This window comes from Sander lucioperca, chromosome 14 (genome assembly GCF_008315115.2).
Source record: "Sander lucioperca isolate FBNREF2018 chromosome 14, SLUC_FBN_1.2, whole genome shotgun sequence".
Lineage (NCBI taxonomy): Eukaryota > Metazoa > Chordata > Actinopteri > Perciformes > Percidae > Sander > Sander lucioperca.
This window is the reverse complement of record NC_050186.1, coordinates 16009644-16031344: the sequence shown is the minus strand read 5'-3', so window position 1 is coordinate 16031344 and position 21701 is coordinate 16009644. Positions and strand designations below refer to the sequence as shown.

Here is a 21701-nt window from a genome sequence, read left to right as displayed (position 1 = left end):
CGTGACGAATGCCAGGGGGAGATTACTCGCCAGGGAAGCGAAAAAGAGAATTAAAACAACAACGCAACAGGCAAAGCAACAAGACCAAAGTTAATATTGGAGTGGCTAGAACAGCTGCGTGTAAACGATGGAGATACTAAGAGCTAATTTCGGGTTCGGCCACCGTAGGAGTTAAAACGCGCTCGGAATGGGAAGGGCTAGAAAGTAATATTCAGTTGGTTGTCATATAGAATTTCACAGATAGATGGGAGAAATTCTTACACAATGTAGCTTTAAAATAAGTAAAATATTTCATACTTTCACCTCTTAAGGCCTCTGAAACGTTTCAAGTACATAAAATACTTGATGTCTGTACCTCTTAAGGCCTCTAAATATCCTTAAAATAAGTAAGATACTTTCACCTTTTCAGGCCTCTAAATTTCCTACAAATGAGAGACAGAAGATGAAAAAAATCACTGCTCACACCATACTGTGGTCATGAGGTCAGCTAAACTGCTTCTTAATAGGGTCGTTATATATTGGGGGTGGCAGTTGTTCAGTGTGTAGGGAGTTGGGAACTGAAGGGTCACTGGTTCAAGTCCCCATATGGACCAAAGTGTGGTGGTGGACTTGTAGCTGGAGAGGTGCCAGTTCACCTCCTGTGCACTGCCAAGGTGCTCTTGAGCAAAGCATCGAACCCCCAACTGCTCGGGGCGCCTGTCCATCGACAGCAGCCCCCTCACTCCGACATCTCTCCATTAGTGCGCGTATAGGTACTGAGCATGTGTGTGTAATTCAGGCCTGTGTGTAATGTGTATCCTAACAACTAAGTGAAAACATTGTAATTTCCCTTACGGGATTAATAAAGTATACGTTATTATAATAGGCTCTCTACCACTTCTGATTTGCACACAGCGCTGTAGTCAACACCCTTTGAGAATTTGCCAAATTGGATTTTGAAAACAGGGTACTGGTGAAATGACTATATTTCAATCCACTCTCCTCCTCCACACATTTCCTCAGAAAGGTCACACCGTACTACTCCTCTTTCAGAGTAATTCAAATTCCTCCACCCTACATCCAAACAAATAAAGGGCACATGAACTTTGAAATATTTGTCTTCAGTAGTAAGCGGCTTCTTGTTACCTTCAAATGGATACAAGGCTTTGCAGGTCCCGATGGTGGGCAGGGTCTCCTCATCGTCAAACTCGTCGTCGAACTCTGGGGTGGAGGAGGTGGGGGGGATGGGGTTGATGTTGGCTTTGACCTGAGTCTCTGAATTCTGCTCCTCTGTGTAGCTGCCATCCGGGCTGCTCAAGGGCCAACACACACACACAGTAAATATACTGTGAAAACATATATAGTTTTCCTCCGAAAAAATAAGGTGTGCAACAACTCTGGGGTCTGGGATGTTGCGTGTAACTGAAAGACTGTCAGAGTATACCATACCTCTCTCTGTCCTGCGCACAGTTGTTGCTCACTGTGGTGTTGTTCTGGGTCTCATAGAGTCCACTTCTCCGGTGCGTATCACTCTTGGATGGCATCCTTTCCTCCACCTCTGCTAACCAGCCCTGAAACACACACAATCATGCATGTGTTGGTTGCAGCTGACCTGTTCTTCCTACGTGATGACTTGAAAATGTATTTCAAGCAGCGTGGAATTCTTTTTTATCCGTGAATCAGATGGCCTTAACATTTGGCAAGAACCTTCACAGGAGTAACGCCACTGCCTTGCACTCCACTTTATTTGCCATTTATTTACAAGGTTAAACCAGGACTCCCACTCTCCCTGCACAGACATGTAGCCAGCCCCTCCAACTGCATCACATCTTCTCCTAATATGGACGAGAAGCAGACTTCTTTGGAACAACCCCAGTCGGAGAAGTGTGTTTTAACTCATTATTTACTGTCTCGGATAAATCAAACAAGAAAGCTTCGCCAACACTAACACTGGCATATAAATGAGAGCTCAGACCGAACTAACCTCGAATTTCTGCGCTTCAAACTGGAGCTTCTCGATGTTCTGGCCTATTTCTGATAGCCGGGGGTCTACACTGGCCGGGTCTCCCATCTGAGGGTTCTTCACGTACACATCCCTCATCTTAGTCAGAGCATCCCTGGGAGAGAAAATCACTAGAGTCAGTACAAGTGATTGTTGCATATTAACACAAATATCGGGACAAATTTAAAACCTTAAAAAAGATACCTCTGGTCCATCTCTTTCTGAATGTCCTTATTCAGTTCATCTATCTTGCCCTGCAGCTTCTTCCTCCTCTGTTCTGGTGGCAGGTGGCTGAAGTCCTCTGGTCCAGAGCCCTGAGAGAACAAAAGGAAAGAAGAGAGAAGAAGAAAAAAAAAAAAATGGAAAAAAGGCAGTTATAACACATAGGATTAATAAAACCACTTTCACAACTCATTGTTGGTTGTGTTGTTGTTTCAACAGGGAACGACTCAGGGATAAATGGATACACGCCCCGCAAATGGAGCCCCTGTTATGTTGCTAACCACATAATTCACCTGAAGGAGATACTGCAGCTGCTCTCTAATAACACACACTCACTGAGTGTTGGGATGTTTGTCTGTGTATAGAGTCGAGGCCATTCACCTATTCAGCCGCTGCCCGCGCCTAACCTAATGTAGTGCTCTCTGCAGATGCATTGGAAATGTAATAAAGTATGAGCTACATCCTATTATTGCTCATATAGTGTTTCAGAGTAAGCTGGCTAATGGGGCTGTTCTCTGACAGGAATGTGTGTTCTTTAAATTGAGGTTGTGTGAGTGAGACTTTTTTTTTTGGCTGGACAAGGGTCATATTTCCTGTTGAAAAGGTTTCCAGTCAGTAACACTGAACTGATGAGTCATACTGCTCGGCAGTCTCTCTGTGGACATAATGTATCTCAAGCTTGCTATACCATAGTGCAAGCTGGTCTGTATGGAGCCCTAGTGAGTTCAAAACAATAAATAAAGAAAAACATATACAGGAAAACTCAACTCATTAGCTAGCTGGCAGTTGGTAAGGCTGCAGGGGGGCTAGAGGCATGTAATTGGCTAAAAGGTGAGGGGGGAGAATTGGTGACAACTCCACTGTCATGAGAAGTGTTATTGTAAAATAACAAACTAAAAGTCTACAGCAATTTAGCTGCTCTGTGAGGCTATACTTGCTTTGAGCCAAATGCTAATGTCGGCATGCTCACAATGACCATGCTGATGTTTACCATGTTCATCATCTCAGTTTCGTGTGTAGCATGCTAACATTTGCTGATTAATACTAAACACAGGGTACAGCTGAGGCTGATGGGAATGTCATTACTTTTGCAGGTACTTGGTTGTTATTTAGTCAGAGGATCACCACAGTCAGTGGGCTTCATCATGATGAATGTCTGTACAAAGTTACACGGCAATCCATCCAACAGTTGTTGAGATATTTGAGTCTAGACCAAAGTGGTCGACTGACCGACATTGCCATCCCGAGAGCCACACTGCTAGTGTGGCTAATAAAAATCAACTCCAATTAACCCTCTTAATATAGAAATAATCATGATTAAATAAGATAAACATTATAATGAGTTGAGTTTTAATCATTTGTCATACATTAAGTCGTATTTATCAACTTAATATTGAACTCTTTGGGGCTCCATAGACTCTGTCACTGAGTTTTTGAGTGAAGTCCGATCAATGAAGGAAAAAGGTACATCGAATGAATAGATCAAGGCCTGGTTGAATCTCATTGAGATGGGTCACAGCGACACCACAGGATATAACTACTGGAGCTACAGACTTCACATGAGCCAGGTCAAAACACAAGGATCTAGGTTACCATGACAACCTTACCCTTTCTCCCTGTATCAGCACGCAACACTTAACGGGCATGCAACGTAACAAAGATCATATCAATCATCATGCAGAGACATACTTCTTTCTGAGTGATAATAAGTTTACAGTGCAGAAGTCGTGTATTAGTGTTTACATTCTCTATGTACCCCAAGACAAATCAAAATACTATTATTATCTAGGTAGAAAGTAAGAACAAACTAAAACTATAGGCAAGACATTATGTAATTTGTTGTTTGTAGTATGGATGGATGAGAATTTACTAATTGGTTCTTCTGGAATCAGGTGTAGATTTATAAAACACATTAAACATTAAGTAAAAAATTGTGAAAAAATGCCTAATTTTAATTGCAAAATCAACTTAGCTCAACATTTCGAAAAAAATAAGCTTATTTGTTTTCTTGCAGAGAGACACTCTCAAGTCTGAACCGTAAATATAAAGCCAGCTGGCGGTTAGCTTAGCTTAGCTAGTGGGAAACAGCGAGCCTAGCTCTGTCCAAAAGTGTACCGGGAGCAGTAACTTCCTGCTCACATCCTCAGTAATTTACTCAGTTGTGGGCGCTTGGATGGCTCGGTTGGTCGAGCGGGCGCCCATATGTGGAGGTTTGCTCCTCGACACAGCGGGCCTGGGTTCGACTCCGACCTGCGGCCCTTTGCTGCGTGTCGTTCCCTCTCTCTCCCCTTTCTTTTCTTCAGCTGTCCTGTTAATAAAGGCCTAAAAATGCCCCAAAAAATAATCTAAAAAAAAAATGACGGTCATTTTCTCATCTTTAAAATGTGACACATTTCATTGTAGCATAAAGTAGTGTGCATGCCTTGGATGCTAATTTTTTCATTCCATTGTTGGAATTATTAACATATTCACATTAGATATACACAATTACACAGATTAAACAAGTTAGACTGGGCTCTATACAGAGCATACATTTTACAGTCAGAATTTGGACATTGAAATAAAATGGTGCAAGTTAACAAGATATAACATGTTAATTTGTTGTTGAGTTTTCGAGGTTCTGGTAGGCACGGTTTATATATTTGGACAGAATCAGGCTAGCTCTTTACCCCGGCTTCCTTTCTAGCGCACAGATATGAGAGTGGTATTGAAAAAAGGTGAATGTGTTTAGTTTCCAAAATTTTAAACTAGTCTTTTGATCCTCAAAGTGTGTCTTGTTCTGAGGAAAATATGAATGAATGGTTGATATTCTCTGGAGGCCTGCAATCACACAGTTATCTGACAGTATGTTAGCTTTACAGAACAGCATTCTATAAAATAATGGCATGCAGTGTGAGGACATGAGTGAGCAACTACTACATAAGATCCGATTAGTGTTTGTTACAAGGACATACGATTTGTCGAGACGAAGAAGGACTACCAGACAGACTAAGAGACGGACAGGTAAAACATAGAGTAAATCTGATCACCTCAATGAGATTCCGGATGTGGGAATTGAGTGTGATCTGCACCACAAAGACCACACACAGTTTGGGAGAGACATGACGGGAACACAACCACAACACAAAAAAACAAACAACAAAACAACATACAAATGAGACAACGACAAGAGGCTGAGGTCCACCGTTGTGTCACAGCAAAGATTAAATTATTAACTTAAATCCAAAAGTAAAAAAATAAATAAAAAAGAGAGCACAACAAAAACGTAACGGCGTACAGAACGTTATTAAGAGTGTGTTACTGGGAGGACGTGACATGCGTGCTATGGTCATGCCGCTATGGTCGTGAGGTTATTCGGTGATGCTTACCAGCTTGAGAGAAAGCTTCATGGGGGGAGAGGAGAGAGAAATGGCGAAGAGCAGGAGAGAGAAAGAGACAACAGTCAACGTCAGGAGAATATTGCGGCCATTTGTTTCATTTTCCTTTAAATAAAAATTGTATTGTATTTAATGATAACTCTTTGCTTTGCCAAACTTCACCATTTAAGGAAAAGAGGGTATGGCACTTGAAGGCTTTAGGATTTGGATTCATATGCAAGTTGTGGTATAGAAAACTCTTTGAGCGACCCCCTATTTTTCTAATTTGGTGAAGTTTAGCATTTCTAATGTAATGGATTAATGAAAAATGAAAAAATAAGTCGGCAAAAAGGCCAACCTACTGCACAAGCATGGAGTAAAGAATGGGGAAAAAAATTAAGGGAAGACAGATGAAAATAAATGTAAGGAAAGAAGTAGAGGGGTGGTGACTGCGACAGGGACGGATGAACCCTTTACTTCTTGATCCCTCTCTGCTGCCATCACAATGACACGCAGGCGACAGCAGAGGGCGCCAAAAGCATAACCACATTAGCAGATCCATACGTTGACATGGAGGCAGATACTGTACACAGACAAGAGTCGCTTTCAAAACCCCAAATATCGAAACTCACTCATTACGAAGGAAAAATCAACACATATCCAGGTCTATGTATAACTCAAGTGAAAGTCCCTGAATGAAGGTACAAAAGCAAATAAGAGTAACCGTGAACTAAAAGGCAAGTAGAGTAAAAAAGCACAAAGGAAATGGTTGTAAAAGTGTTTTAACAGTTTATTTACAACCATTTGCTGCCTGAGTTCTGGCAGTGTTTTCAATACAAAGAACAGAGTAGAGAGCAGGTTAACAACCCTTGGCTTGGTAGAGCTGGAGCAGATGACTTGTAATCCTGTTAGAGGCTCAAAGGCTGGTGCACTGAGGAGCTCTACTCACTTTGGTCCACTCATAAAGTCATTCAGCTGGAATGACGTGTTAACGGTATTCACTGTGACGCCTTGTGATCCTCCCTCTCGCCTCCCTGACACTGTATTATTCTTACATTTACTATGTGTGAAGCCTCACTTACAGAACATAAGATAATATCTAATTTACACGTAAACATTGACAGCACTGATGGTGTGCAAGTATAAGTAATAAGAATGTATCATAAACTCTGGGTTAGGATCTAGTCTGGGCTTTGTTTCTAGTGGGTCAGATATGGACTTTATTCTAATTCTTGCTTGGCAAAAAAATCTGTTAGTAAGTAAAAGATTAAAAAAAAAAAACTATACAAAATATCATTGGTCATGATGAATGACACTATATTCATCAGAATGGTGTAGTTCTAAACTTATTATTTGCATTTGATTTAAACATTCTTCTCCAGTTCAGTTTTCTTTTTGTTTTCATTTTAGCCAATTTCCTGTTATTTCATCCATATTTAAATATATTGGATTGTTGTTTATTTCATGTGTAACTTGCAAGGACATTTACACAAATACATTGAACGTCTTAAGAATTTAACTCAGGTATGTTTTTGCGAGAATAAAATATCACTAAGTAAAACGCAAGGATTTGTGAACAATGAATAAACAAAGGGGCAGATGCAGAGTAAATACTTGTCCCTGATTGGCTTTTCCTCATCTGAGCATATGTGATAAATCATGTTATCACCTGAGAGTCGCAGCTTATTGTAAGGAGCATATTGCATGATAAATGTGTTTTATTATCCACTTTCAGCAAATATTTTTTCTTTCTTTAGAGCTCTCTTAAGTGTGATTCTTCTAAGTTTGATAAATACGGGCCCTGGTCCACAGATCTACCTGAACTCTTTCCAACCACACAGACAGACATAGATATACAGGTATATTATGGTCTTTACAAACAGATAACATCGCTGCAGTATGGCACACCAGCACAAAGAAAGCCCTGGAGGGGTGAATTCTGGGTACTGTAGGTTGAACCCATATCCAAAGTGTGACCAACACCCATAGACTGTATAATATGAATGGACAAAGTATCCGGTTCGGCGAAGTGCTGCAAATCAGAAGTGCCTTAAACCTACATTCTATCTGAATTCCAGCAGGGGGTGACACGTGCGGTTTCAAAAGGAGGTCGGTTTCTGTAGAAGTCTATGAGAAAGTGACCCACTTCTCACTTGCTTTATTACCTCAATGAACATTTTCATAATGAGTTTATGGTCTTAATCGCTAGTTTTAAGTCTTCTGCAACACAGAATGATGTTCATTTTTTGAATTATGGTCTTGTTGATTTTAAAATCGGCGATAAAGCAGGGGGTGTTTTAGGGCGTGGCTATGATGTGATTGCCAGTGAAAGTGTGTAACGTAACGTCGAGTGTAAGCAGCTCCTCCCTCACTCCTCGTCTAAAATCGTCATCCGCAACCAGGATGGCTGTGTCCTTAACAGCAAACTCAACGACTCATAGCAGATCTCCACAAACCAATGGGTGACGTCACACATGCTCTGTCCATTAATATTATACAGTCTATGCCAACACCTCGCCTAGTGTCACATCCACCTGACCGGAAGGGAGGGGATGATTGCTGGGGGGGGATGAATAGCATCCTCACACCCATAATCCCCCACAGCCTCAGGTGCTTGTAGCACTTTGTGAATTGACCCCTTGTACAGTAGATGTTCAGTGGGGGGAAGCCCTCAAAACATCTGCAGGACAACAGCGAGCAACAACAAACCTCAAGCTGATACATGTGATGTGGGATGAAGTCATCCTCTTCTCCGATCATTCGCCCCGCTTCTACACGCGTCAGAGCCATGTGATCAATACTGAGCCAGGCACAGACACCAGCCTTCTTAGTGAGGAAGTTTTTCCTCATTATTTGTGACGACTGAATGTGTCACAAAACAAATTATTATTAATGAGGCTACTGTATGTGTTGTACATGGCTTCTACTAATCACACACATCCGCACATATATCCGCACCAACCACCTGAACCACACGCACGCACACACACCGCTGGTACTCACTGATGCCCATCACGCACACACTTACAACATATTGCCTGGCTTCGAAAGCATATGTGGGTCGACCCAGAGTCCTCTTCATAAGCTCTTTGTGACAATTGAGTGAGCGCGGCGATTGCTGCTGTGGTGGTCATCGGAGAGAACACAGCTTTGTCAATGAGAACTCAGAAAACAGCACTGACGTCTTAAAGCTCTTATACTGTACACTGTTTTCATTTGACTCCAAAAACACATACGCTTTCTTTTTTTCTTCTTCTCCTGTTTCCACAGTTACTGTGGATGGATTAGACAGCTAATATGCACCACACAAAGGCTCTCCTGCGGGGGTAGACATCCCTCCACTGTGCAGAGACACACAACACCCCACTTCCACTGGCACAACTACTCTAATCCCTAATGTGATACTATGTTCCCCTTGCAGGAGGTGCGAGGGGAATAAAATGGTATTTTCTTGATTTACCTGCAGCTGTAACTGCAGAATAACATAGAAAGTAGGTTTTGTATCTTGCTTGTTTGTTAACTCTTTAAACAGGGGTGTTGCAGGAAGTTACATTTAAGATTCTTTTAATACCACATTGAATGCAATGTAATACCTGTTTCTTATTTATTTGTTCCTTTCCAGCAGGATGTAACAATAACTCCTAGTGATACATTGATTAAATTTGATTTAAGTATCATAAAATGGATTAACAAATCAAAAAAAGTTCTTAATAACATGGACACTTTCCCATTATGAGCCGATGAGCGATGTCACGTCTGACAGCTCAGATCAGATCCAAAAGCCTTCTTGGAAACTGAATTTAAAAGCTTTTGAAGACCTGCAGATACCCTGTTAAAAATAAGCTAAAGTGTGATGCAGGCCTGTTTGTAAAAGAGCTGAGGAAATGCCCTGCCACTCTACCAGCAGCTGTTCACAGGCATTAGATCAAACATGTTTGTGTCAGTGAGGCAGTAGGGCTGGTGTCCCTAAAAGACTTGTTGCAGGATTAACCATGCACCGTCTGTTGCCTTAAAATTACCTATAACATATGGGAGATTTATTCCAAAAAGAAAGAAACGATATTGTAAAAATGTACTAAAAAAAACATCTATATACATGAAAAACAAACAGGTCAGTGGCATGAGACATGAAAGGGTAACTTAATTAAATGTCATGAGATATGGAAAGAAGTGCAGATTCATTTAAAGTGGATGATTCTCTAAACTCTGCCACAGTTTCTAACCTCTCACAGACCCTTTTTCCTACGCTATTAGAATGTTAGAGTAAGGTCAAACGTCAATCTGTTTAATCAGTGTATAGTCGACAAACAATCTGATTGAGCTCTTTTTTATCGCCCTTCTCGAGAGCTGTTTCAGCACTTCCGCTTTCAGAAACGCGCACTTCCTGATAGATCCGTGCGGCGCTAGAAAAAAATACACACTTCCTTTTTTTCTGCCGACCTTCAATCGTTTCCTCTACAATACGACTGCACACACTGCACTGTTGCACCATATTGTTTATTTGCCTTTTTTTAGACGTCATGGTAGCACCAATTCATACAAATGTTTTTACTTTGAGTAACTGCTGCCCTTTCAAAATGTGAGCGTAAACAAAAACCCATATTTGTGGGGTCCGGAAGGAACACGTGAGTTACCGCCCATTCCTGAGGTCAGGGAGAGTTAGAGGGAGAAGTGCGTTATGGGAAGACATGCTATGACCTTCCCCGGCCCAGCAATACCATTACAACAAACACTGGACTTTAGAGCGGGAACTGGTGATGACACCAACCGGGACCCACCAGGCTGGTGCTGATAAGGCCACCCTCTGGGAAGCCTTCTAAAATTACTCTACTGGCCTTCTCCCTCCTCGTGGTGTGGGTGACTCAGTCAACCTGCTGCCATACCCACAATCCATCACTTTGTTCATTAGGGCTGGGTACCGAATTCAATACTTTTTAAGCGCCGACCGAATTGCTCCCATAGTATCGAGTATCGAAAAATGCCTCGTCATTCCATACCAAAGGAGTAAATCTCATTAGCGTCAGTGAGCCAATAAGCACGCAGCATGCTTCTACCAAGATCTAACAATGCTGCTGATTGGCTGTCTAACGTTACATGTCGAACAGGCATGCAGGTAAAACTCCACATTATACACAGAGACGGGGCTCCTCCTCTGTAATGTGTAATGTTGTAAATTCTTTTTGTTAAAATGGATTTTATAATATTGGTATCGAAAAGAATATCGTATCAAAGTCACTGTATTGGTATCGGTAAAGGTATCGAAACTTTTTGAATGATTCCCAGCCCTATTGTTCATATTGTGAGCTTTAACCTTCTTCTGTATGCTCTTTATCTAATATCACGTGCAAAAAACTAAAACTAAAACTAAACAAAAACAATCTGCCTCCAGCATAGACTGCAGAGAAGTGCGCAGGGAGCTACTGCAGTCTGCATGCTACTGCCAAGACTGCTCAGGCGTCTTGTTCATTTCTGTCAAACGGAGGGAAGTGGGTGAGAGGGATTGTCATTGTGAGCACAGAGTTAATATGAAGAGGGACAAGATGGAGAATGAGTCAGACATGTACCATGGCTTCATAGTTATGTGCTACAGAAGCATGCTAAGGAAGCAAATAGGCTGAGCACTGTATAAGTAAAGGTAAAAGGCCTGTCATACTGCTGGTATTCACAGATTATACCTTTTTGTTTTGTAATAATAGTAACAATTTTAAAGGTGCATCTGCACAGAAAAAAAGGTGAACATTAAATCTGTAATGGGCCAATGTGAGCACTGTGTTCTAATAGAGGTCACATTTCCTACAGAGGTAACAGAGGTATTGTTCAATCACCTGCTAGATGATCATGTAGGCATTATGACCATCAAAACAGATGTAAAAAAATATATGCAAAGATTCTACCTTTTGTATTACTTTACCCATACAGTGTAGCAGGTACAGAGCTCAGACACAGGTGTAGGACACACACGCATGCATTAAGCTCGCTGGACACACACACACACACACACACACACACACACTTACCCCTCGCCTCAGGCTCCGGAGGCAGTGCATTTTGGGTTTGGAGCTCATGAAGTCGTTGAGGCGGTGGGAGAGGGGCTCCTTTTGCTGCTTGGGAGACTGGGGGTCGTTGGGAACAGCAGAGGGTGAGGGCGGGGATGAGGCTGGGGGGGCAGGTGGGGGCTGGTGGGGGGACGTTAACAGGGACATAAGCTACCAGTAAGAGAGGGAGCCGTGATGGAGAGAGGAGGAGGAGGAGGAGGTAAAACATGGAAGAAGAAGAAGAAGTAGAAAGGGGCAAGAATCCAACGAAAAAAAGACAAAGGAGGAAAAGGAGGAGGGAACACAAAACGAAATAAATAAGCCTCCTACAAATATTAAAAAATAAACACACAACAGAAAACTCAAACGGAAATTATAAGACAACCGAAGATACATAAAACCTAGTGTATCAGTTGTTATGTTGTTGAAAAAAAATGTCAAACATATGAAACATAAAAAAAGACAGTTAAAAAGAATAAAAACGACCAGAGTGAGTAGGAAGCGTAACATGTGTTAAAGCAAGCGGCTGCAACACAGCAAACAGCAAAGAGTTTCAGTCAAAGCGCATGCAGGCTTCCATTTTCGAAATCCTTCTCATTTTTTCTCTTTCCCGACCTCATCGCATGCCAGCTAGGACGAGAAATTCACCACATCCCCAAGGATATCAGCAGCTGAATTTGAGGTCATCATCAGAGAAATCTAATTGCTTATCGCTGTCCTATAACATCTGACTGCATAACTCATCAAGTAGTTGGAGAGTTTCAGAATGAAGCAGCGATAAGTTCTAAGACGCCACACAATGCGCATGCATGGGCAAGTGAGTCGGAAACCCCTCTTTCAAAAACAAACAGACTAAAAACCCTGTTTCTGTAAGGCAGCGATGGTGCTTTTGTTCTGAAACAGCAGTATAATGTTCTATTTTCGTATGTGTCTGTTATGCTTGCATGCATGTGTGCATGTAAAGTAGAAATACCTCTCTTTATGGCTGTCTGTGCTCCCAAAAACCTTCTATAAAAAAATTAATCATGAGTGCATCAAGCACCAGATAAGTGACATGTTTACCATTTTCTGTACACATAGAGTCAGTACGCTGGGGTTTCTCATCTGGCTTTGCACACACTTGCTTCCAGCCTTTCTCTCACACACACACACACACACACACACACACACACACACAATTACTGTGAAACATGCTCTGCTCTAATTCAATATCAACAGTGCCACCAGCCCAGAAGACAGTAAGAAATCAGTTTTGCTGTTCAGAAGCAAGAAACTGAAGGAGGCTACCCAGGAGTTCCAGTCGATGGAAAAACGGTAAAGGGAAACTGTTATTTCAGCCAGCTGAGTCCGTCCACAGGATGACAGTAGAAATGCATTAGTGTGTGTTACAGAAGGAAGTTTCCAAAAATTGGTGAAGGTGATTGCCAGGGAGGAGGAAACGGGTGGCAAATAATAACAACAGAAATGGCAATACTAACATGAACTAGCAACAAAGTTCTTGAGCTTAACGAAAGTCAAAGAATCTACACAAAAATGAAACTAAATTAAATACGTAACCAGTGCTACAAATGTAACAGATACTACGAATGCAACATTGAACACATATATTACGAGACAGAACCAACATAAGATAATATAGTCTATAGGCCCTCCAGCCCACAAAAATCTCCCCAAAGTGTAACGTGACCTTTAAGTGAGGGAAATGAAGTGGTAAAACAAAATGCACTACAAACAGCGAGGCTCTGCTGTATGTTCAAGTGTAAATGTGGCTCCGTGTTAAGTTTGCATTGCATGTGTTACCTTGTTCTTGTTCTTAATGAAAGGCCACAGTTTGCCCTTGCTCTTGCCGGCAGGCTTCTCCCTGGCCTCTTTGGAGTTGGACAGGCTGGTGTCAGACACCGTCCTCTTCATGGCCTGGCCATAATCCTCAAACTCCACATCTCCCGGGGGCTCGAACCCGGACTTAAAGGACTCCACCACCTGCTTTGAGTCCTAGTGGGGGAGAGTGGTGGCAGCAATCAGTGACAGCCTTGATACAGTTTTTATCCACTTCAACTGAAACAGAAAATGCAAAACATTAGGGCTGCACGATACGAGGAAAATATGCAATATACGATAACGTTGAATATCGCGATAACGATATAACTTGCAATCAATAAACTGATTTTAAAGTGTACTCAGTTCTAGGGCTGCTCGATTATGGAAAAAAATCATAATCACAAGTATTTTGGTCAATATTGAAATCACAATTATTAAACACGATTACTCACTGACTTTTGGAAAGACGTTGCAATTATTGAAATAAAAAAACTGTGAAAAAGTTAAACAAATCAACAGTGAAAACACCTTGAACTGTGAAATTTCCCTTACTCCTAATCCTTACCCATACTTTTCCCTTTTTTTTCATTCAGAACATAAGACAAAATAAGAGTTTACTTGCAAAAGGTAATGTGCAAAATAATCGTTTTTCTCGATTATTCTGTTTTTGTGATCATTAGGAGCCGAAATCGTAATCACGATTAAAAGATTTGATTAATTGCACAGCTGTACACAGTTCTGCTGCTTTCAGTATTCTGCTTAAATACAGAAAATTGCTTTTGAATTAAAAAAAACTAATTTCCGACATTATTTCATTGAACAAATTGATCTTTGAATTGAACATAAAAGGCACCAACAAGAAAGAATAAGTTACATTTTAAAGTGCAGTTTCTTTTGCGATATGTTGCAGCAAGTTGATATCGTGATAACGATTAAAATATATATATATATATATATATATATTGTGCAGCCCTACGAAACACTGACTAACACGGGGGATTTATGTTTGTTCATGTTGTCTAGCTACTCAGCACATCCGGAGATAAGATGCACATAATAGTGGGCCTGGTGACTCTCTTGTTCATAGTAGTTTTTAAATCTGATAACATTTGAAACAGTGAAAGGAGAGTGAGAGAGACTGTCAATATCCAGTTTGTGGGACACAGAAGAAAGAGGAAAGGACCTAAATCTGTCAGCCAGGAGTTATGACAAAAACACTGAGGTTGGGGACATAGCCAGACTCCTCAGACACAGGAAGAAGGACATTAATCAAGCGCAGCGTGCATCAGCCTCAACGAACTGATAAGGGCAGAGGGTCTGGTTGGAGTTAGGATCATGGGGTCAAAGATTGAGCACTCCATACATGAGAGGAAGAGAGACAAAGACAGGGAAGGAGCATGTGATATGTTATTCCTCGCCGTTGTTTACTGCATCAGACAGTCACAGGCTGGAGTCATCTCCCTGGAGCCGGGCCATGCAAACAGCCAGGCGTACACACACACACACACACACACACACACACACACACACACACACACACACACACACACACACACACACACACACACACACACACACACACACACACGCTATGCAATCCCAGGGGATAGTCATGTTTTTTTGTCATACAGCCAACATGTGACATCTCAATATATCACACGGATTATTTTCTTTTTAATGTAGATGAAGGCTGCCTTCCATTTTAATAACCAAATAATAAATAATAATAACCCATGATACATAACTTAAGCCAATAACTTTGTATAAGCTTCATAGAAGTGTATAAACTAAAACAGGCTCTCATGAGCTCTAATCAACAGGTTTAGACTATAGGAAGCACAGTGCTTCACAGTGCAACTTCCTCCTATTTTCACAAGTACAGGTGTTAAAACACTTTGGGAAATTATATTCGTCTTCTGGCAGAGTGTAGATGAGAAGATTCTATTAATACCACTCTTATATTCTCATATCTGTCCATTAAATCTAAGGCTAAAGGCAGATTTAGTTACCTTTAGACAGAGCCAGTATAGCTGCTTCCCCTGGATTTCACCAGCAGCTTGCAGTAGCTTCATTTTTATAGTACAGACACAGGAGTGGCATCGCTCATCTAATCTAACGCTCCTTTCTCCCCCAAAATATCAAACTATTACTTAACATTTAATGGACTCTGCCACCACTTTACAAGAACGTTGTTGTTCACAGGTGAACTGTTTTTATTTTTTAAAGGCCCCCCAAGGGTACAAACCCACCAGCACACTTGTTGCTTAAAGGTGCACTATGAGTTCCTGCATGGTTTCAGCGCAATTTCATTTTTGTCTCAAATTGTAGGCATCTCTCCTTGGTCCGTTAGCTGCCTGCCCCCTGAATACACTGTGAAAAAGCCCGATCTCGGGAGACAACACAGGGGTCGTAAATGTCAAACTAACACTAGGGGGCACAGGATAGGCACCAAAATACAACAAACACGTTCCAGCCAATCACAGACAAGATGGTTGGGGGTGGGGGTTAGTGACAGTTAGTCAGTTAGTCATGACAGTTACGGAAACATGGGTGGAGGGGCGAGCTTGCTCTGTTTTGTTTTGAATTTACTTGGAACGTCAACAGAAGTAACGTCATGCAGGAACGCATAGTGCACCTTTAAATAAAAGCCTAAATCGGTAGTGTGTGGGTTGTGACTGACACACTGGCTGAGTGACTAATATGTCCCATTTGGTGGTGTGTGTGTTTGTGTGTGTGTGTGTGTGTGTGTGTGTGTGTGTGTGTGTGTGTGCGCGCACATGTATCTTATTGCTGTATACTCACAGTCTTGGGCTCGATGGACTCGGCGGCTTTCGTCATGCCGTCTAAACATTTCCCCACGATGGGCAGCACTTGGCGGTCCACGTCTGCAAACGTCTTCATGCACACTCCTATCCTGTCAATTCTTCTCTCCTCCATGTCTTGAAGTTTCTACGTACGAAAATGCCGGCATATTCATTCGTAATTCCAAGCTTTACTAGCTTGTGTTATAGAATTAGAGTGGTGCGGTCAGGGCTTGTGTTTTGTGATTTTGAGCATCAAAGATCTGACCTATCATCTGGGAAATCTCGTATGCACTTTACATCTTTCTTAATGTTTAACCCTATTCTCAAAAAAGAGCACTGGTAAAGTCAAAACTCTGTGAAGTGAAAAAACTATTTCAAACTCGTAACACTGTGTTTCAAAGCTCACAATCTGTGACAATGCAACAGAAAATAACATACTCGACACTCTTAATAAGGATGGCTCATTTTCCCTCAGTGTTTCCCACATGTTGAGGATTTATTTTAAGTAGTCGACCCAAGTAATGATTGCACATAAATGCACAATTCTGACAGAGTTTTCATTCAGTCAGCGCTTTCAGTTGCATTTGCACACAGTTTTGAAAGACAGAAATGATAAACAAGCAAAAAATATTTCTGGGTGGAGGAAAACCTATCTGGGTGGGCGCCCTAAACAAATTTGATTCAAGGGAAACCCTGGTTTATCCCAAATATTGTGTGCAACAACAAATCAGATAAAATAGGACATACGTTGCAGTGCTGTTATATTTACCTGGAATATGTTGGGGATAATTGTAAAGTAATGGTCATTCTGCTCCTGGTTGAACTTTTGCAGGTAGGAGGAGTATTCACTCTTACTGTCAGCGGCCATCTGGTGCCTCACCTGCGCTTGCTGTCGTGCCTGAAGAAAAACAACACGCATAAACATGCATATCAGAGACACTCACTACAGTGTTCCCTGATTAACACAGACATATGGCTAACACACACCCACAGCCAGATAAAAACCTACATGAGTTGACACATTTGTGCATACAAGTGTTCATGCATGCACATTTACAGTACACACATAAACATTGAGCTCCTGGAAGCGCGGTCACAGGTGCAAATCCGAGTGGGACCGCAGCAACAGCCATTGGCATTTGACTATACTTTATGTAGGCCAGAACAAACATATAAAATGAGAAACAACAGCTTGCCGCGGCTGCAGAATGGAGGGATTTGGATTTGTATTGCCTGCCCAGTCTGGCGTATCTCTACTGTCGATAACGTTGATTATTTTAAGCCAGTTCGGTCTCAGGGAGGCAAGGCAGGCAGTCAGAAACGCAGCAGGAGCAGCCTATTACACATCCAAGGCAAGCAGATGGAGATGAGATTATCTCAGCTAGACAGCACGTGGAGTGGGTTTGTGTGTGTGTGTATGTGCGCTGTGTGTGTAGCTAAGACCTCATATCTGTTTCCTCTTTCCATCAGATCTGAGACCTGTCTGCACACATAGTGGTTTCATTGGGCCATCTATATCAAAGAGTCGCCTTTTGAACCAGTTATTGCATTTGGTCAGCTGAATGCAGATGAACGGGAAAAACTGTAACCCTGATCTGTCATAGCCCTGAGGGAAACATTTTAAGGACTTCATCCAGTTTTCACCCACACACCAATCTGAGGCAAGAGTTGAGTCTCTCACACTCACACACATATGGGTAATGGGTATGGTAATAGATGACATACTAGAAAAAAGGGGGACGTCAGAGCGGAGACACTCTGGTGGAAAATGATAGTCACAGCATTAAAAAAAAGTTAATCCAGAGAAAAGCTAAAAAGCACATGTGAAAGTCCAGCTGTTTAAAATCTACGTGCAGGTCTGTGAGCATGCAGTTATTGATTTGTGCTAAGCTAGTGTAGGTGCGTGCAAAGTGGTGTCGGATGTGTTAAGAGATGATGAGGCTAAACATCATCGCCATGGTAACATGGCAGATAACGGAACTTCTCAACAAGCTGCCTGCAGCAACATCACATCCTGTCATTTTCTGCAAATTGCCTGTTTCTTCTTTCACTCACACTTCTGTGTGTATATATGTATATATTATGTATATATATATATATACATATATACACACACACATTTCCATATATACATACATTTACCTCCAGTATTCATCCGTATAAAATCTATCTGTCTACCTATCTATGAAAATTTGAATGAAAGCTGTCCCGTTACGCAGAATAATTCAGCATTTCTTGATTCAATCTTTCTTACATCACACAAATATAGTGTTCAGCAGAAGACAGCGAGATAAGCCACTGTACGGGGGAGCAGGTCACAGTCAGACAGGACACGGCGTGTTAACAGTGACCTGGTCAAGGTCTGTGTGTCAGGCTCTGCGGGAGAGCATGTGTGTGTGTGTGTGTGTGTGTGTGTGTGTGTGTGTGTGTGTGTGTGTGTGTGTGTGTGTTGAGACACAAGTCGAGACAGAGTGTGTTCCCACAGATATCACAGGCTCTCTGTCCGCCAGACCTACCTTGTGGGAACTTCGCTTCAAGGCATGGAATAAAATAGATATACAAACACACACAAACAAGAAAAGGATTGTTAGCCGTTTCCAGCTAAACAAGAAGTTACCATAGATACACTTCCTGGACCACCAGGCGTGTCATCACTCAAAAGGGGAAGCCGGTATCAGGGTATACAAACACAATCACAACTACTGGAATTGTAAACCACGCTCTTATGGTATGAGTAGAGGCAGTACAGAAGTGGAGAGGAGGGCACTGTGTCATTTTTCTTTATGCTTTATGACTGAGGATCTCCACAATAGGGAAGTCTGTGAGTGTGTGAGTGTGTGTGTGTGTGTGTGTGTGTGTGTGTGTGTGTGTGTGTGTGTGTGTGTGTGTGTGTGTGTGTGTGTGTGTGAGGGCTGGGGTCCCTTAAAGAACTGTTAACAGGCTTTGTGGATATCTGGGCTGTGAATCCAAACCCCAAATTGAGGGATTTCTTTGCCAGAGGAGGAGAGGGAACAGTTAGAGGTTTGCTCCATCTGCAGAGAAAACCACAATACCTCAGCCCAACAAACAGCAGCTTTTTTTTGGCATTACGGGGAGACATCGCATCACAGACAGAAAGCAACTCCTGGAGTCAAAATATATCTATTCAATTTTTTTTTTTTTATTGTTACTGACAAGTAAATTAACCGAGAAAGTTACTTCTATATTAGAAAACTTATCAGGTCCTAAGGTGGCCCTTAGCTGCAGAATACTAATACACAGACACAGTACACAGACACAATTCCACACACAACTATACCTACAAACATGTATAAACCCTCCGTTTCTTCTTCTCTTCTTCACTTATCATGCATCTGTTCTGTCCAACCCAGACCTACTTACACTCCAAGGCTTTAACTATGACTCAAACACAAACTGGGCTGAGACTGTGACATGTCATTCCTTCCGGTGATTAATAGTCAGAGGCCTTCTAAATAATGAACAGAATATTCCTCTGCAAAGAAAATAACACATTGTTCTTTTCTCGGTCTTAGTTTTATGACCACATCTGTTTATTACTGGACAAAACAACTGAGCACAAAAAAAAAATACATTTGACTTTTGCTTTCAACCAAATGTAATAATAGAAGTGTACAAGTACAGTACACCCTTCCTTTCTCTTTTTTTATACATCCACACATTCACTGCTTCTTTTTTTGTTACAAAATCAGTTAATAGAATTGATACGACAGATGCAATACACCAATAAAGTACCTCGTTAAAAAAAACACACCTAAGAGAAGAATAAAATAAAAAAATAAAAAGTGTGGGAAGAAAATCCAACTGTCTTCCACAGTGACTGATATTTGTATTATAAGTTTTACATTTCTGAACGATGGAAATGTGAGTAGGTGAAAAAGAGAGAGCTGAGGTCGGTCAAAAAAAAAAACACACAAAAAGGAATAGCAGATGAGAAAGCGAGTATATATTTTTGCAGTGATCTATATATTGCCAAGCTACATATTCATTATGACCATTAAGGCACGTGGTAATGTTTGACACAGCATCTTGTTACATAATCTGCGAGTTTTAAAGGTGTGTAAGTGACTGTTTCTGAATCAAAGGACCATACAAATGTTGTAGTCTACATTGCTGCCTACCATTTATTAATGCATAACAAAGGCTTTTAGAGTCATTCTTCATTTCTTTCATTGCAGCCTTTTACATCCTTGAGATTATGTAAATAATCACTAACGATAAGGTAAACATGCGGTCACCTTTTTATTTTGTATAAACTCTCTAGAATAAATTAGAGGTCTATCTGAGAGTGAGATGTTAAAAAACATCACATTCACAAGCTATGTTTGTGTATGTATGTAATCAAACCTTGAAGGAAAATTTTGGAATTTTTCAAACATGGTTTTATTCTTACAAATATGGCCATTCTGATGGCGTCATAATAACTTCAACCACCTATATTACAGAGCTTTGGAAAACGTGGACTTGAATGAGTCTCCTAAAGCAGTGGTTCCCAACCTGGGGTCCGGGGATCCCTCAGGGGGGCGGCAAAGATCACAGGGGGTGCGCAACTCTTTATCTGGTTTGAGGTTGAGGTAAAAAAAAATATTTGCACATGTTAAACAAATTATGATAATACACTAGAATATATAATGTATACAAAAGTCTGTATAAAAACTATGTATTTTTGTTCTCGCTTAAAATTGTAGGCAGGCTACTTAGTAGGCCAAACCTCTGGGACCTCTTAACCTATGGACCTTGCTGTCATCAGATCAGCTGCTAGCTGCTAGCTGATATCATCCTCGTTTTTCCTGCCGCCACAGCATCAGTATTTTATGAATGAAACATGGCGGAGAAACGTAAAAGTGCTGATAACTCCTCTGTATCAAAAAAGAAAGTAAGGCTCTATCTCGAGAGTTACCTCAACTTCGGTTTCGGAGGGGGGGGCTCAGCTTTTCTTAGACATAAGTAGGGGGGGCGCCAAGGAAAAAAGGTTGGGAACCACTGTCCTAAAGTTTCCCAAATAAACTTTCTGTTTTGTAAAATTCATTTCAAAGTGAGTATGTTCTTTCTAAATCTCAACCACAAAGGAGGTGAGCGCAAAGTTATTGTGACCAGTAGTCAGAACGGCCACAATGGTGAGAATAAGATTTGGATTGAAAATATACTGCAATTTTCCTTTAAATAAAAAAAGGAAGAAAAGATGACTGTAAATTAATGTAAAATTATGCTGTGATAGTTTAAGTTGGTACTTTCTTCCTTAACAGTAAATAGCTGTACTGTAAAAGCACCGGTATTGGTATTGAACTGAAGTTGAATTTCCGAGGCATGGATGGAAATCACTTAACACAAACAGTGATACTAACTAAATGAGAACAATAATACAGCACTGAATGCTGTGTAATGTATGAGTCTTTCATGCCTCAATAAATGAAATAACTGTAATCAGACACAACACCACTCTTGTTTCAAGACTAGTTTCTTGAGC

General features: G+C 41.2%; 1 protein-coding gene across 26 annotated transcripts in view; it reads right to left on the bottom strand.

Annotated features, from left to right (window-relative positions):
• Positions 1 to 21701, bottom strand: part of LOC116062779 (formin-binding protein 1) — a 66190-nt gene that overhangs the window by 7069 nt on the left and 37420 nt on the right. For 9 of the 26 annotated variants that reach the window (XM_035991188.1, XM_035991186.1, XM_035991176.1 and 6 more), the window contains exons 7-16: positions 16986 to 17114; positions 16215 to 16361; positions 13395 to 13586; positions 11577 to 11765; positions 5572 to 5586; positions 5233 to 5268; positions 2186 to 2295; positions 1964 to 2096; positions 1429 to 1550; positions 1126 to 1301 (exon numbers count right to left, since the gene is read on the bottom strand). In XM_035991188.1, coding sequence (XP_035847081.1) covers positions 1126 to 1301; positions 1429 to 1550; positions 1964 to 2096; positions 2186 to 2295; positions 5233 to 5268; positions 5572 to 5586; positions 11577 to 11765; positions 13395 to 13586; positions 16215 to 16361; positions 16986 to 17114 — 1249 coding nt within the window. The remainder of the gene's footprint in view (positions 1 to 1125; positions 1302 to 1428; positions 1551 to 1963; positions 2097 to 2185; positions 2296 to 5232; positions 5269 to 5571; positions 5587 to 11576; positions 11766 to 13394; positions 13587 to 16214; positions 16362 to 16985; positions 17115 to 21701) is intronic. The other 17 variants (XM_035991184.1, XM_035991177.1, XM_035991179.1 and 14 more) reach the window with 17 other exon arrangements.